Here is a 15,112-nt window from a genome sequence, read left to right as displayed (position 1 = left end):
GTTGGGATAGACTCCAGCGCCCACCGCGACCCTGAGGTGGACTAGTGGAAGAAAATGAATGGATAGTATTCCTGTAAGATTAGATGCTCTTGCACCAAACGTACATTAAAACAATACTTACACAGGGAAATACAATTTAATTCAATTCTGTTATGTTTATATAGCCCCAAATCACAACAAAAGCGCTTTACATCGTAAGGTAAAGACCCTACAATAATACAGAGAAGACCCCACCAATTAGATGATCCCTTATGAGCAAGTACTCCCATATCCAAACTGGGAGCTCGTCCCACAGAGAAGAGGCCTGAAAGCTGAAGGCTCCCATTCTAAGTTTAAATACTTTGGAAACCACAAGTAAGCCAGCAGTCAGAGTGCAAAGCGCTCTAATGGGGTAATACTGTACTAGGAAGTCTTTAAGATGAGCCCTGATGAGAAGAAGAAAATATAGGAGAAATATGCTCTCTCCTTCTAGTGCCTGTCAGTACTCATGCTGCAGCATTTTGGATTAACTGAAGGCTTTTCAGGGAAATCTTAAGACAGCCTGATAACAATGAATTACAGTCGTCCAGCCTAGAAGTAGTAAATACATTAACTGGCTTTTAGCATCACTTTCACACAGGGTGTTTCTAATTTAGATATCGTGCAAGTAGAAGAAAGCAGTCCTACATGCTTGTTTCATATGCACATCGAAGGACATATATTGGTCAAAAATGTCTTCAAGATTTCTCACAGTGTTACTGGAGACCAAAGTCAGGCCATGTAGACGTAAGCGTTTGGTTAGACACCATGTTTCTAAGAAACAGAGTACAATTACCTCAGTTTTGTCTGAATTTAGAAACAGAAATTTAGAGATTGTCCACTTTAACTAATTAATGTTTGTTTTCTGGCTTTATGGATTACAGTGCATAGGACTGAAAACGTGTGCTGTGCCATTGAATGATACTGCCTAAGGGAAGCATGTATAATGTAAACAGAATTGGTAACAGCACAGAACCCTGTGGAACTAGATATTAATCTTAGTGTGTGAAGACAAGTCCCCATTTAGATATGATTTAAACTACTGCTGTGTAGTACCTTCAGCATGCTGTAATCGCTGTAATAAGACATTATGGTCAACAGTATCGAACGCTGCACTGAGGTCTAGCGGGACAAGCACAGACATGAGTCCACAATCAGAGACCATAAGAAGATCATTTGTAACCTTCACCAATGCTGCATACTCTGCCTCTTCCAAAGGAATTATAAGAGTAAGTCGCAGCCAAATGTTGCTCATGAAATGCACTTGAATAACTGATCATCAGCAAGTGTGAGCACCTCTATAAAATGAGAACTTTCGGCAGTTCAGGGATGTGTTGACAGAATGTGAAAAAGGAACGACATAATCAATGATCTTAGAGAAGTAAATGTTGCTGCCCATCAGTCTGGCAAGAGTTATAAGGTAATTTCCAAACAGTTTCAATTCCATCATTCTACAGTGAGAAAGATTATTTGAGTGGAAAACATTCCAGGAAGCTGTTGATCTTCCCAGGAATCCCACCAAATTCACCCCAAGGCCAGCCATTATAAACATCGCTCACAGGCCTCAGTTAGCTTCTTAAATGTTAACGTTCACGACAGTAAAAAAAAATAAATAAAAAAATAAAAAAAGAAGGCTCAAGTATGTTTGGAAGGGCTGCCAGGAGAAACATGGGAACGGCCCAGGTTTCCAAAGTTGCATCTGAATAAACCACAAGACTGTTTGAACAACATCCTTTGGAAAGACGGGACCAAGGCTGACACATTTGGCCATAATGCACAATTGGCTAAAATCAAACAATAAATCAGCACCAACCAACCAATCACCGTACCAGCTGAATAGGAGGGATGATGATTTGCACCTGTGGCTAATCTTAAGATATACTAAGAACCAGGTGATATTTTTTAGGTACACTCACACTCCTTTACCAGATTTCTCCAAAGTCTTTACATAAGTCTTTACATATGTTTACATGCACATTTTGCACTTAGCATTAATGATTTTTTTTAAATCTCTAGATTAAAATCTGAATGACTTAATCCTTTACAAGCAATCTGTGTATGCAAATGCTATAGGTCCCATCAGGACTCAAGGACTCCATGGAAAAATGCAAGACCTGAATATAACATTTACATAAATGCCTTCCGCAATCTATTTGTCAAGTGCTAACAAGAAGAGCATAATCTCCTCAATTAAAATGGCTAGTTCATACCATCCTCATACTCTCTTATCTTCCTGCATTGTCACTCATCATTCCCATTTGAAATCCCTGTACTTTGAAGAGAATGCTTGCTAGCACCTTCTATTTAAAAAGGACAACAACAAAAATGAAATTAAAAAAAACAAACGGTACCCACTGTGCTCAGGTATGAAAACAATGGTGAATAGCTACATTTTCCCTACTGGTGTGTGAGGTTTGAATTGAAAAATGTGAACCTACATGTTTTTCTGAAATTGACATTTTATAACGTTTGCATACATTCCAAAAACATTGCAAAAGCATAAAGCACCGTGTGGCTTGTAGGTTAGGAGCGGTGAGTAAGACTAGAAAAGTCTCATGTAGGGCATAATTTGGTTTAGTGTGACACCTAGTGGCGAAACCTTTTATTGCAGCACATCTCTGTGGTGAAAAGAGCCTGAGCCATATTGTCATTAATGTGTGGCAATATGTGGTAGTGATAACATCACAGTCTTTGTCTTTGGCACCAGAAAAAGGTGAAAATGGACCATTCCCCTTGCTAATGAGCAGAATTTTCACACGTTTCCCGCGGACAAAAACGTCTCCCAGAGAAAACATAACAATACATATATTATTTTATTTGCATGTTACATGGTGATTAACACAACATGTGTTCCAAGCTGTCTCCAGAAAGAAAAGGTTACTTTGCTTCGACATTTCATGTCACATTCAAATACAGAACACTGAATTCAAACAACTTTATTTTGTTAACATTTCTCATATACCTTTATTACATGTCATATTTTATTTTTTAGAAACTGACTTCAATTACCTTATACCATAATAAAGTAAAATAGAAAAAAAGGGACATTGCTGTGTCCTAATCCATGATTGAATCTTAATTCCCCGCGACAAAGGGAAGGAAGTACAAACATGATAGTTACATTTGCCTTTTAAACTTTTAAATGTAGAGTTGTATAAACACAATCTTATGGATTTGCTGACTTTACAACATTCTACAGTAGAAACATAATGCTGTATATACACACAGAGGAAGAGAAAAAAACAATCTAAACTTAATATAGAGGGTTACAAGTGTAACCATAGCTCAATGGAAAGTAGATAGTTAGCTGCTGGGCCAACTCATCATTTATCTCATGCCTCACATGTATGCCACTTTTCCAGCAGGTTAATCATATAAACAGATGAGTACACACGCACACATACACAAGCCAGTTCGGCGATGTTTTGAGGCAATGCTGAGTAGTAAACTACATAGCTGTATCTACAGTCTTGAGTAGATATCTAGGTCTGTCTGCAGGGGGTTGGTGCTGTGTCATTATAGGCTGGCTGTTGGTTTCTATGAGCAATGGAATAACACCAGATCTCCTTTTTTCTCGCTGCTTTATGGATAAGACAGAGCTCCATGGCTTTTACGTCAGTGGTCCTATAAGTCAAGTGCTTATTAGCTGGTTTTAACCCGCACGGAAGCACTTAGACTTCCACATCGGTGAGCTTAGTCTCATTGGAAAACACACCTGAATGGCAGAAATTCTAGACAATGACCTGTATGCAGGCTCATGAAATTAAATGCAGAACACAATTTGGGGATATCTGACCCAGCTTTTTTGGTCTGTCAGGGTCTCCCCCGCTGAAATAAAACAAAGAGACAACACATTTATTTTGTCTCTTCTGTAAAGCTCACTGGTAGCACAGACCATGTTTATGGAAACTGATCATGAAAAACTATTTCACCACAGCTACCAGATCATTCGGCTCTAATTAAGGTAAGAAGATAACTGCTGATAAACTACAATAGCGTCCTCAAGTATGGTTAAGTTAGAGCCTAAAAATCAATCTGCAGACTGCAGTATAAAAACACCAGGACTCATTCGCACAGTTGTAAAATAAAACCAAATAAGATAAAATAATAAAAAAAGCACGCAACACAATAAAAGTGTAAAAACAAGCAGCTTCTTTCGTATTCTAAGAGATCTGATCGCAAGACATTGTTTTCGTTGTGTCTCATGGAGCTAATGGAAATATGAATTCATAAATGCTTCAGTTTTGATTAAAAACGCGGTGGGTTTTCAGTCTCTGTAAGTCTCAGCTTAGACTGGAGCATTACCAACACTACACACACAGCCATGGCCTCAGAAGCATTTACAATGAGAGAACACACTGGGAACGAGTCTTTTAATGCGTGACAAGGATGACATTAATTACACGTGTGTTTTTACAGTACTATCTCGGCTTGGTTGTTTGAAAGAGCGGAGACCTGAACGCACACATCCAATCAAAGAGCTGAGCTGGGCACTGGAGTCCAAACGCTATTAGTCACCACCAGTGTCAGTGCTGTCTCTTTAACAGCTACGGCCTACGAGCTGCTCCCTTTGAAAGATTTTCTTCAAAATATCAACACGTAACATATTTATTTAACCATTTTGTTCATAAAGAAACTAACTCACTGTTCAGTCTAAGCACTGGCAAAAGAGTGATTAGAAATCTTGCTGTAGGACACGGTGAGGTAACAGCACTATTATTCTCATTATTTCTCATTTGTTTGATTTTTTTTCCCCATAAGGCCTTCAGCACAGTGGCCTTGGTGACACTGAGGGGAACTGCATTCAGTATTCATTTGGTTTCTTCTGTCATATTAAATCTCAGGTATGCGTAAGAGCATTATGAAGCTCATAATACTCCCTCTGTTTAACATCATTTAAGCTAGCACTCATCTCGTTTCAAGGACAGGTACAATAATTACTGCACAGAATTATAAAAAACAAAAAATAACATAAAAAACATTGTTGTATAATGGGTATCTGCCAGGTCCAAAGGTCTGTATTTCACTAATCCTCAACAAATCACAACCATATTCAGAATCATGTAAAATGAGCTTTTTTCATATATAAGGACAGTGGATTCATGAGGTGCACACAAAATAATACCCCCAATATCTATATATTATGATTTTTTCTGTATCATTTTCGTATGAAAACACGTGTTTTTGATTAAGAGAAAAACAAAAAAGTAAGTCATTCATTGGTGTCATACATTTTTATCCAAATTCCAGCAGTAGGGATAAAATGATCCTAAAACTCATCGACTGAATGCAAACACTGCTCGGTGCAGCCTCTGAGACAAACTGCACATCATGGTTTTCTTATCATAGAGTAATACAAAATTTTACTATGTACAATACGCATCATTATAACCTACTGTGTGTTTCTCTTCCCTGTTCTCTTTTTTGTTGTTGTTTGTAAGTGAGAGTCTAGAAAGAAAAAGAAAAACAGGTAGTTTTTTGGAATAATGGGGAAGGGTCGCAAGATATCACAGAGCTCCAGACAGACTCATTTCTTCAGGTTTGTTTCTGTTCCCATATTTCTGGGCTCCGCTTGCAATGACACTGATTGCAGAGGTATCTGCCTAACACTATATCTGTGTTTCAGCACAGTAGCATCAAATTACAGCTCTAATCTCATCGCAAAAGCAGCCGTAGCAGTTTCCCTTTGAGTTTCACATGTGTTAGTTTGAAATTTACGTGTATATTTGGCAGATGCTTTGCGTGTTTCTCATTAATGCACTGGTTATAAACACTCGGTTAAATCTACGCTTTAAGTTAACATAATACATCTAAGGGAGTAAGAAGAAATACACCTCATGTCTTCAGTAGTCCTAGAGACAAATGATTGTTTTCTTGGTGTCCCTGTGAGCCAGGCCACCTTCATTTTTATTCCCATGTAGACAACAAAAAAACAAACAACCCCCCTCCCAAAGCCCGACCCAGACCCAGAAGACAAGATAAAGCAGAAACAAAAGAAGTGCATACCAATCAAAAAGAACAATGCAATTCTTTAAAAAGCACTGTTTGCTTGTTTTGTCCTTCATTTTACTGTTTTTTGTTTTTTTGTTGTTGTTCCTAAAACATTTTACTCATAACCCATCGTTTTTTTCCACACCTGTAAGCAGTGCTCGACAGCACGTAAGGTTTCTGTATCATGATGCAAACAGTCTGGGGAAGAGGGCGGCAAAGTTGGTAATAAGGTAGCAGTAAGGATGCCGGTGAGTTGGAGAGAAGAAGAAGAAGAAGAGCGAATGGGGCGGAAGGCCAAGGTGCGAGGCCGGGGGGAGAGAAGGGGAAGGATAGAGGGCAGGGGTATTAACACTTCAAGAAAAGGCAGGCGAAGGAGGCTAGCAGGAGCCACAGTGATTGAGATACACAGGCAGAGCCGTTGATATCTCTGCCTGTCCCGGGTCCTGTGTGGAGAAGCAAAGAGAGAAAGGCAGCAGGGTTAATGAGAGCTCACTCAGACTTCTAGAGCAACCACAATATTGGTTTGAACAAGAAAAAGAACAATACAGTTTTATTTCCTTTTAATCCTGCACAAAAAAGGGTCATTGCATCGCTGTTCTGTTGCTAGCAGACATTCTACACAGTAAACTGGAAAATATACATGTGTTTGTAGCCTTTTGCAGGAGTTTTTGGTGACATCTAGTGGCCATGTTGTGCCATTGACGCTGTGTTATTCAGTGATCATTCAATGCTATAAACCACAGAGGAGGCATAAACTAGTGAGCCTGCTGATCAAGCTTAATATGACAGAAAAAATAAATAACTGCAGTCTTGTTGCAGAATACAGGAAACTGCAAGCTGCTGGATTAACAACTGCCTGTAATACTTGTTGCCATGTTTGTAGCTCATCAAGCTAAGTTAAGTCAGCAGTAGCCAGGCTATCAGGTAAGGTATATGATCAGTGAAAATCATGTGATTTGAATGCTAAACAAACACAACTAAAGTAAATTTTACCTGCTAGTTGCATATAATAATTGCAGAACTTGTTTGGGCCCTCCATATGTTGCATTTCTACCAAGTTCATGATATGGAAAGTAAAAATTCCTTCACATTTCCCACAAACTGGCTTTTTATGACTTTTGATCTCTACAGCTTTCTTCCACCACTCTTCTGCACAAGATTTATGGAGCGAATAAACCGACATTTAGACAGTATTTTGAGTGTAAAAGAAACACTTATCACCTTTTCCTGTGTGTCAGTCCAGTAAAATAAATGTTAGATGTCACTAAACTCAACAGAAACACAGACCTAACTTATCCAAAGGAAATATTGTCATGGACTAATGTTGATCTGTATCCAGGTGTTCTGTGGGACTTTTGTTATTGTTTTATTATATATTACTACTTTGTTTCTATATGTTGGCACTTTCTTTCTTTCTTTGGAGAATCACGAAAAAGGAAGTTTTATTGCCACCAAAAATAAATTGATCATCTCTTTTAACTTTCAAACATGTTTCCCTTTTGATCAAATCCCAGTCTGCAGTGTCAGTGCAGATGTCTTCCTTTGGGAGCTAGTCTCCATTTGGCTTTGCCTCCCTGCCACAATTTCATCTTCTTACAGCTTTTAAGTGCTGGCAGAGACAATGAGACACATTTGTCACAGTGACTGGAGCCACTGCTGGCCACAGGAAATGTGGGTTTGTTGCATATTATACATGCACCCATCATTTTGAAGTGTGTTGTTTTTGAGTGCAGTTTGATATAAAATTCAAATGTTGGGTACACGACGGCCCTCTGAGCTCAAAGCAGCACTGTGCCAGCCAGGCTTTGGGGTGTGAAAGCTCAAAGAAAGCAATTCAAACAGCATTAATTTTGTGCTCAGTGAAACAACTGTGTGGGATCTCTGACAGCTGCCAATGTGAAAAATATGATATTAACAGCGAACCATAAAAGTAACGGTGGAATCATCACCCGGCTCTGCGGCCCTGCGCAGCTTCACGATTCTTCAGGCTGAACCATTTACGAGCGCTGTTTATTCCTCGATCTTCTCAGCAACCCCCACATGTTCTCATTACCAACAAAACAACTCTGATAACCCCGCTGTATGCCATTTGATGCCCAGCTGCCGACCGTGTTTGAGCAGCTAAAGAGCCTTATATTCAGAAAAACCATGAAATCAATAGTCTGTAAAATAAATCAAAGTGGATTTAACCACTGCTCCAAATAAAAGAACTCCAAATTGACACCAGCGCTGCTCTTGTGGATCTGGATGTCTGAGAAGTTTAGGTGCCAGAGACGTGTGTGTGATTGGGTATGTCAGCTTGTTAACATGCTTTTTTATACCCTCAAGTGGCCAAAAATCAGTGATGGAACTAGAACGCTTCATGAATATTGCAAACATTTACATGCTTATGAATGCAGCTCAGTTATTAAAGACATCCGCACTGTGATCTAATTTTAGTTTTGATGCTTGTGAATTGAGACAAGCTTTGGTTACATCTAGCCCGACCCCCCTTCTTCCCTTTTAAATCTTCACCACCGAGCTGAGGGTGCCTTTGTGTGTCTGTCCCATTCTTGGGTGCTGAAGGTGGATTAGGACAATCTGGGGGGACATGCTACTGTTCTGGGAGAGTCTTCTCTCTCTGTGTCTGTGTTCGTTGGTCTTTCCTTTATGTGTGTTAGCATTCTTGAGTTTTGCCTCTTGGTTTTTCTGTAGTCTGACCCCTCTCCATGTCCTAATGAACCATATGCTTCACTTAAAATAAGTTTGTTCACCTTTGGAAAGGAATATTTTGCTTTTCCTGAGGTTTTTTCCCATTAATAGTTCTTTTGTGGTGTTTTTTTTGCATGTTTAAATAAAGTTTCTAAGGGCAGAGACTGCATCACAGAGCACAGAAACAGACTTGGCTTCTCTTTGACTTTAGTCTGAAACTTAAAACTTTTCACCAACTGCCAAAAGCTCATTTCATTCTCCCGCTCGAGCCATCTTTCCTAAATTTCTCTAAGTGTTCAGCAAAATTGCTCTCACGCAGAGTTGAGAACACAGTCGGCCAAATGACTAGAAATGAACACACAGTGAGCTCTTTACTTCTCGCAGTCGTTCAGCACCGAAGCTTAAAGCAGAGCACACAAACTGCAGCGAACTGCTGCTCTTCTGGTTTTCAATAGTTCAGCAGGAAATTAGGTTAATAAACTTAACACTTAACCTCCATATTCATTATCCTTTAGGTGATTTTTTGTGACAGAGGACAGGAAAAAAGAGGTGCAGTAAAGGAACACCCAGGCATCTGCAACAGCATTATAGCGTATGGGCTGCCTGCTACGCCCAGTGAGCAAAACCAGCACCCCAGGTGACGTCTTGGTCATACATGGTGTAGTGATGATACTATAGTCTTATTGTTATATATGAACACACAGGGACTGCATAGAAAGGGGTGGAGGATACGTGCTCAGCCTGAGTATACAGCAGCTTAACTAAGGGACCAGCCCCATAAATGTTACAGAGAAGAAAAAGTTTGAGCTTAATCTTTAAAGCAGAGAAGGTGTACGCCTTCCCAAATAATCTGGACACTGCTTCCACAGAGAGATACTGATAGCTGAAGGCTCTGCTTCCCATTCTACTTTAAAAAACTGGCAAATTCAAGTAAGCCTGCAGTTTGAGAGCGAAGAGCTCTACTGGGACAATGTGATACAATGAGGCCTTTAAGATATGATGGAGCCTGGTCTTTCAGGACTTTGTACGTGAGGACTTTGAATTTAATTCCTTGATTCAACAGAGAGTCAATAAAGAGAAGCCAATATCGGAGAAATATGACCTCACTTCTGTGTTTTCAAGGCTTTTCAGGGAGCTTTTAGGACAAATGGTTAACAGAGAATTCGAGTAGTCCACCCTGGAAATAACAAATGCATGGACTAGTTTTTCAGCATCACTCTGAGACAGGATGGTTCTAATTTTGACATGATCAAATCAAATCAATTTATTTATATAGCACTTTTCACAGGATAAAAACCACAAAGTGCTTCACAGTAATATAAAACAGAAATACATAAAATACATTAATAATAAAACACACAGCACAAATCGAATTAAAAGCCAATCTAAATAAATGAGTCTTAAGTTGGCAAAGATGGCAAAGATGAACTCAGTCGGCCCTAAAAATGTGTGTTAGCGGACATTTCCTGATCATGACATTAGTAATGGACACCAGGGTGGTACTAGCAGACATCTAAGTATCTGGTTAGACATGTTGCTGAGATTTTTATGGCCAAATACAGCAACTCTAGCTTTGTCTGACTTCACAAGCATAAAATCATAGGTCACCCAGGTCTTTATGTCTGTAAGACATGCCTCTAATGTCACATTTAAATAGCACATGGAAGTAGTGAGGGTGGTGAGCAGGTCTACCAATCAGAAAGTTGGTGATTTTATTCCCATCTACTCCAGCCTGTTTTGAAGTATCCTTAGGGCAAAATACTGAATCCAGAGTTGCCCTGAGGGTGTGTGGGGGTTAGACAAGTGCTTAGCTATATAAAAAAGTGCTTGCATGAATATATGTGTGATTGGCTGAATGAAGCTTGTAGTATAAATCACTTTGATCGCTCAGTTAGAGTAGAAAAGTACTCTATAGGTACTAGTCTATTCACCATTTTATTGTGTATATACTCACTATAGAGGAAAAGGCTGGCATTCTGGACGCCCAGTCGGTTTGAGGCCACGCAGGTATAGTTCCCATAATCCTCTTCAGTGATGTTGGCAATCGTGAGACTAGTGGTAGTTCCAGAAGTTTGGATGGTGATGCTCTGGGTATTAGCCAGCCTGGAGAGGAGACGTAGACCAGACAGTTTTAAGAAACTTCAAAGTAACAAAGATTAAAATTAGGTCTTGAAACCAGAAACCTTGAAACAACATTCAAAATGTCTTTACAAAGTGATACATTATATATGTCCATATGTTTTATAATCATGTCTGCCTGCAATGTTTTGCTAATGGACTGTTACTGTACTGGAGTAAAGGTCTTCAGATAGCCAAGCCCATTAATTACATTCCAAAACAAGTTGTACCTTCTAGCCGGCCGTTACTTTGCATCAGCGGGGGTCACGCTGCTGAACTCTCTGAGCGTAGGCGTTGTGGCTGCTCAGAAGAGCGAGATAAGCCTTTCTCATTTTGGAACAAATCTTTTTCATTAACAGTTTGATAGGACGCTGCATTTTACCAGCAGGTGAATGCAGCGTCCTATCGAGCAAAGAGAACAACATGCAGTTCGCATAAGAATACTTTCAGTTGTTTTCGTCCAGATGAAATACCAACACGCTGCTAGCGACCGTCACACTTCTGACTGTCGCTGATGTCAACCTTGAACCCCACTCACAGCAAATGAATCAATACAGCTTTTGCTGACTCAGACTGTATACCTTGCTGATGAACTGCTCCTTATATTATCACGACTAAATAAAACTAATTTAACGCCACGCCGTGCATAATGGATTCGTCTTGTTCTGGGCTGATTGAGCGCTTTCATATCATGAATGAGGTGAGGCTCATTCAAGGCGCCTCAACTTAATCCTACTTAAGTCGGGGTAATGTGGTAATCGGAATTCGAGCAGAGGAGCGAGAAGTTTGTGCTGACACATATGAGGCTGATAGGAAGTATTAACATAAAAAGGAAACGGCACATCATGGCACAGCATAATTTGGTTTGCCGGGGTGCTGCGGTGGCGGCGGCGGTAGGGAGTGTTGAGGTCCTTCCAGCAGGGACACCTTGGGAGTGCTGGGAACAGTGTGTGTGTGCGTTTGAAAGTAAGAGAAGACAGGGCAAGTGCACCGGCACAGTCTCCCCCTCCCTCTCTGATGATAAGGCCAGCAGCAGAAGATATATTCTCCAGTGTGTCTTCATGAGAAGTGACTGCACTATTAAAAAGGCCTGCCTGCCTACGGAGCATGCTGAGCGATCTAGATAATGCACAGCACTACAGGGAGCTGAAAACAAACACCTATGTTTGTTTTTTTTACAGTAGATTGCAGCTCATGATTTGTGATGCTCTGGCAAGAGTCTGAATGGACGCAGACAGAAAAGATAGAAGTCTCTTTTGTTTTCACAGTTTGCTACAAAGGCTGTTAGTTCACTTAACCAGCTGCAGAAAACTACGATGTTATAATAAAAAAAAATTAAAATGGATCTGTGTCCTCCCAGAGTTCACCTTCTCCATATTTGCATTTATGGAGCTCAACATTTTAACTTTTAACGCGTTGGCACACGCAGCTTCACGACTTCCATCACTTCTGATTTCAAGTTCATCCTCAAATATGCCTGTGTGTCTGCCAGGTTCTTCATCTGGCATAATACACTGGAATATATTATCTGAAATTTGGCAGGAGCTGTGGATGTCAACCTTTTTTTCAGGAGGGACGCTTTTATGTTTGATGATTTTCCTCACAGGCAGAGGGCAGCAGAGCTCTACTGGATATCTTCCAACCATTGTTTCCTAATGCAAGGAAGCTACAATAGAACCCTGAACTGAAATATTTTGACCCCGTTTATTTGGCAGAGGGCATGTGGTGCGCTCACGAGGGCTGCAGTCTCGGGCCGGGACAGATGAAAGACCAAAGCAAATCATCGGACAACAGATTAGATTCCGCAGCCTGTGGGAGCATCTAAAGTAGGTCATCAGCGCCAAGGAGAGTGACAGGTCTGTCATGATTCAGGGCCAGTGATAAATGAAATCAAGAGGAGAGTCCTGCTGAGACTTGTAACCCAGAGATGATTGAAAATGCTCTGGTGGTTGTGACAGCCGTGCGTCAGCTGACAAAACAACAAACATATCCGTCTGTCACACTAGCTGACAACTCAGTTTGGATTTTCTCATGTCAGGAGCACGGATGGAGCGAATCACTGTTCAAAGAGCAGGAGACGCATCCTACTTTAGATGCTTTTGGAGATAGGCAGATGCTGATTCTAATTTTTGTGGTGTACTGATTTACAACTTACAAATTCAAATTCCATCATGTGGAAGCAGTGGGAGAATGCAAAAAGTGCAGGAAGGGTCATGACATCCAGGTAGCATTATCACTGCTCTAAACTCATGATGTATCTGTCTCTGCTGAGGCTAATTGGGTCTTCAAGCACTGTGAAGATTCTCAGAGACCAGCAAAGTCAGAGGCGTTGTGAAGTAACGCTCATTTCTGTTTCATAGCATGAATTTCAATTCATCACCTGAGGAGATTTCAGCGAGACTGACAGAAGACGGATGTTTGCAGTTTTAGTGGAGTTAAGCTTCTCTGCTCAGAGTTCAGCACCTCGTTGTGTGTTCACCAGCTCGTGCCAAACAGTTTGTTCAAACTCTGGATTGTTTGTTTCCTCAGTTTGCTCGGTGCAGGTGAGAGCAAAGCTTTTGGAACCAAAAATTGGTGCCTCAGTCCCGTTCCAGGCAAGCTGCTGTGTTTTTTTTTTTTTTTTTTTGGAGGGGATAAAACAAACCCGGGAGAGGAAGTGATTACAAAAACTGCTGAAGTCCTTCTAAGCTGACTTTGACGAGGAGGCAAAGTTTCTTTGCAATGTGTGGGGCCGCCACTCTGTAATGCCACTGAAAGAGTTGTTTTACAACACCTTTTACTGCAGATCAGTGAGTCCCAATAAAAAAGAAAGAAACAGTATAAAAATATTAAAGGAGTTAAGTTATCAAATACAATGAGATTTAACCAGAATAATCCTAGATCTGAGAGGTTTCGCTAATTAGAATAGCGACCCTGTTTGTTTACCTAAATACCATGTACAGGAAGGATTAAGGCTTAACACAACAAAAGACCAAAGCTAATGGGAAAACTTCAGTGGAACTTTTAAATATACTTCTAAAAAATGTAGAAATGAGAAGAAAAGAGTTCTTTTCTTTCAATTATAACACACTTCCCTGCCCAACTTAGCTGTCTGATTTTGAGCTTATCTGATCAAAGGAGTATAGGAGAGTTGTTAATTTGTCAGTTGTTATTAGTGATATCACCTATAAAGATTTCATCAAGTTGAGATGAAAGGGAATGAATGATGACCATTAGAGATTTTTATAGCTTTCCAATCAAAAAGGGCACAGTGTTTATCAGCATAAACCTGAGCTGCAGTTGTTAGCACACCAGCTAAATAGCAAAGAAGTGTTCCTTCTAAAGATCAGGCACACTGCTCATCAGCTACAGCAGCTTCCTTTGTTTTAAACAGTGAAGAACTTGAGAACATTAGCAAAGGTATGGTTTCATTAGCCAAAAAAGTTTTATTATCAAAGCCTTTTCTGATGTTGCTAAAATTTAATGTATAACATTTGAATATGTTTAAAAATATGAATACTAAGAGCAATATCCTGAACTGTTTTATTATTAATATTAGAGCTAATGTTTATCCTTAATTCAATGTAGCACAGACTTGAAGAACCTTGTTTATCTTTTACAGGTATTTAGCTGTCGAGGCTGGGGCACTCGACTAGAACATTTGTCTTTTAATAGACCGTGCTTTTGCCCAATATTACATGTTTTAGGCCTCTTCTCATTTCAGTGTAATTCATACAGAAACATTATGTATCACACTAAAATAGCAGAAGATGCTTTCAACCAACATAGCAAGCAAACACTTGCTGGATTAGCTAGCTAGCTACAGGTTTGCAAAAAGCAGCTGTCATTGCACTAGGACATGATCCTTTTGGTTAGATCTCTAACCAATGTAAAACCTAAACTCATTGGTAATGTTTAGTGAGGTAAGATGTTGGGTCTGCGCTTGCAGGCCCCGCTGGTTCAGAGACTTATCACCCGTGAACAAAGCAAGACAAACAGCGATCCATTTTAACTTGCAAGGGAAGCCGATCGGATCAGGGTCTTGGAGCTAGGAGCCCCTCACCTGATCCCAGACAACTCCGACTCCCAGTCTTCCCTGCAACCTTTTATACTGTGACACACAAGCACTCGTTGTTCATCTTTTTCACTGTCAGTTGGAGCCACAGATTTTATATAAGCAGATTAAAGAAGAAGAAGAAGAATAAACCCCTGCTGACAATTAGGCTGGCCTGGGAACGCCTTGGTATTCCCCCGGACAAGCTGGAGGAGGTGGCTGGGGAGAGGGAGGTCTGGACCTCTTTGCTTAGGCTGCTAC

General features: G+C 40.2%; 1 protein-coding gene across 1 annotated transcript in view; it reads right to left on the bottom strand.

Annotated features, from left to right (window-relative positions):
• Nucleotides 1–2,812: 2,812 nt before the first annotated feature.
• The window catches only part of LOC102295642 (limbic system associated membrane protein), a 265,395-nt gene continuing 253,095 nt past the window's right edge, over nucleotides 2,813–15,112 (bottom strand). The window contains exons 6-7 of the mRNA XM_005942445.2: nucleotides 10,655–10,803; nucleotides 2,813–6,452 (exon numbers count right to left, since the gene is read on the bottom strand). Of these exons, the coding sequence (XP_005942507.2) occupies nucleotides 6,355–6,452; nucleotides 10,655–10,803 (247 nt within the window). The 3' untranslated portion in view covers nucleotides 2,813–6,354. The remainder of the gene's footprint in view (nucleotides 6,453–10,654; nucleotides 10,804–15,112) is intronic.

The sequence above is a fragment of the Haplochromis burtoni genome, unplaced genomic scaffold, assembly GCF_018398535.1.
Source record: "Haplochromis burtoni strain Fernald_Lab_line unplaced genomic scaffold, NCSU_Asbu1 Contig_284, whole genome shotgun sequence".
In the NCBI taxonomy this organism is placed as follows: Eukaryota; Metazoa; Chordata; class Actinopteri; order Cichliformes; family Cichlidae; genus Haplochromis; species Haplochromis burtoni.
Note: the sequence above shows the minus strand (reverse complement) of the source record. Positions and strands in the feature narration are given on the sequence as shown.